Source organism: Silene latifolia, chromosome 1, assembly GCF_048544455.1.
Source record: "Silene latifolia isolate original U9 population chromosome 1, ASM4854445v1, whole genome shotgun sequence".
In the NCBI taxonomy this organism is placed as follows: Eukaryota; Viridiplantae; Streptophyta; class Magnoliopsida; order Caryophyllales; family Caryophyllaceae; genus Silene; species Silene latifolia.
The window spans coordinates 137,565,543-137,568,345 of record NC_133526.1 but is presented as its reverse complement, the minus strand read 5'-3'; the positions used below and the strand labels follow the sequence as shown (position 1 = coordinate 137,568,345).

Here is a 2,803-nt window from a genome sequence, read left to right as displayed (position 1 = left end):
GCAAATATTTTCCTAATTCCAAAGGGTGTACTGAAGCAGATTGATAGTATTTGTCGAAATTTTCTTTGGGATGGCTCAAGCAACTATATGAGAACTCCTATGGTAGGGTGGGAACATGTCTGCTACCCAAAAAAGGAAGGTGGGCTAGGAATTAGATATAGCCAAACCTGGAATGAAGCCACTGTGGGAAAATTGGTGTGGTGGATTTATAGTAAACCAGACAGTTTGTGGGTCAAGTGGGTACACCAGGTTTATATAAAAAACACTAGCTGGGATACTTACCTTCCTAAATCTCATATGAGTGGGAACTGGAAGGATATCTGCAAAACTAAGGAACTTCTCAAAACTGGGTATAGTAATGGCATCTAGCTTGCTCATTTGAAGGGATACAGTGTCTCCTCTGGTTATGAATGGCTGAGGAGAAGGGAATAAAAAGTTGGCTAGGCAAAGTTAGTTTGGGATAATTGGTGCATGCCTAAACATAGTTTCCTGACCTGGTTGGTTTTCAGGAATGCTTTGCCTCTCAAGGATAGACTTCTTAGATTTGGAATTAGTCAAGATGATCAATGCTGCATCTGTAATAATGCAACTGAAACTATGGTGCACTTATTCCAGAATTGCAGGTTTGCTATAGCTATCTTAACTAAGGTTGCTGATAGATTGCATATACCCATGCTTGCTGGTAATGCTATCATTTGGGTAGGTCGTAGGCACTGGACAAAAGGGAAGAAAGCTGTCTGTTTATTCATTATTATGGCCGTTTGGTACAACATATGGCAGCAGAGGAATCAAGCTCGATTGGAAGGTCTTATAGCTCATCCTGATTATGTGGTTGAGCAAGTTTTCAGGCTGCTGAAAATTAGATTAACACAATGTACTAGCTTATTTAATCCTAATGATCTTGTTTGGATCAGCTCTGTAGCTTGTAATTGATGTGTAGTAGCTTAAAAACAAAATGGTGATAGCTTGTAATAGCTTCTTGTGCTTAATGAAATTACTAACATTTCACCCAAAAAAAAATGTCAATCTTCATGAGACATGTTGGTTAAGCAGAAGCCCTATTATATAATCTTATAATGTCTTGACAAACCAAAATGTTTTCAACTATGCTCCTTCCATGAATAAACCCTCCTTGGTTCTCACATATAATTGGAGGAAGGACTCTTGCTAATCTTGCACACAGTAGCTTAGAAATGGCCTTATACAGGACATTGCAACAAGCAATGGGCCTAAAATGAGTGATATTCAGAGGCATTTCTATCTTTGGAATCAGGTTTACCAAAGTGTGATTGAGTTGTTTGAGAAGCTTGGCTGTATGAAAAAAATCTTGAATAGCACTGCAGACATTTTCACCTGTTATATGCCAAGTATCTTTAAAGAATCCACTCGAATAACCATCAGGGCCTGGGGCCTTATGACTGGGAATAGAAAAAATAGCCTCTCTGATTTCAGCATCTGTGATAGGTCTCAACAAGGTAGAACAGTGCTCAGGGGTGAAAATCCTCCCTTGTTGGACCACAACTAGATTGACAGGAATGACTTCATCAGATGTTCCCAGTAATGTTTTATAATACTCTAGGAAGGCATTTTGAATATGGGAAGGATCAGTACATAGGTTACCATTTAAGCCCCGAATCCTTAAGACTTTGTTCATACAATGCCTCCCCTTAATAACACTCTGAAAATATTTTGTATTATTATCTCCTTCACTAATCCAGGTGGACTTTTGAAGAAGATAACTATTGCAGGCAGAGTTTAGCTCTTTATAAGTATGAATAGCCTCAGTTTCTTTCATTATCCATTCAGAATTCAGAGGATCTTGGCTTAGGTGCTCTTGAATGTACTCCAAATTCTTCCAAGCTTTGATAGAGTTATTTTCAATATCACCATATTGATCTCTATTGAGAATTTTCAAAGGCTATGCTTAAGAGCTTTGAGTTTCTTCACAATGCAATACATTTTTGTCCCATAGTAAACATGATTCCAAACTTGTTGCACACAAGGGAGAAAAGACTCAACACTACTCCACATATTGTAATATTTAACTCTTTTTTCCAATTTGACTCATACTCATATCCTGGATGGTACATGGGGTATGATCAAAATCTCCTTCAGTATGAAAAAGAGCATAAGTATCCTTATAAGTGTCTAGCCATTCCGTATTCACAAAGGCCCTATCCAATCTGCTATACACTCTAGTTTCAGGATCTTGTTTATTGTTCCAAGTATAGTAAGATCCACTAGCTGGCATGTCTATAACTTCACAATTATCAATAAATTGCTGAAAATCTTGCATTTCTTCCATAGTAGACTGCCCACCCAATCTCTCAGAAGGTGCTAATACAGTATTAAAATCCCAAACAATGATCCAAGGGAATTGAATATACTGAGCCCTGTTCCCATATTTTTTCCAAAGAGGGTATATCTCCTTAACCCCATTAAAATCATACACAAAGGAACAGTAAAACTGAGTACCAGTGGATCTATCTATCACATTTAGATGAATAAATTGTGCATTATACTCCAGATATTGAATATTAAACAAAGAAAGATTCCATAATATCCAGATGCGACCACCCTTATGCCAGGAAGTATTAGTTGACACACACCAATTCTCGCAAATAGTATTCCTCACAGCAATTAGAGACGACGGTTTTCCTTTCGTCTCAAGGAGGCCAAATAGTCCTATCTCCTGAGTATGAAGAAACCATTTAATATGCTTTTGCTTAGATAGACTATTGAGCCCCCTGATATTCCAGAAACAGAATTTATACATTACCCCAAGGGGGTAATGCATTACCAT

General features: G+C 37.8%; 1 protein-coding gene across 1 annotated transcript; it reads right to left on the bottom strand.

The window, feature by feature from the left end:
- Positions 1-1,045: 1,045 nt before the first annotated feature.
- Positions 1,046-2,803, bottom strand: LOC141656786 (uncharacterized). Its single transcript, XM_074463844.1, has 2 exons — positions 2,071-2,803; positions 1,046-1,860 (listed from the first exon to the last, which is right to left on the bottom strand). The coding sequence occupies exons 1-2, from the start codon at positions 2,801-2,803 to the stop codon at positions 1,046-1,048; spliced, it is 1,548 nt and encodes a 515-aa protein (XP_074319945.1).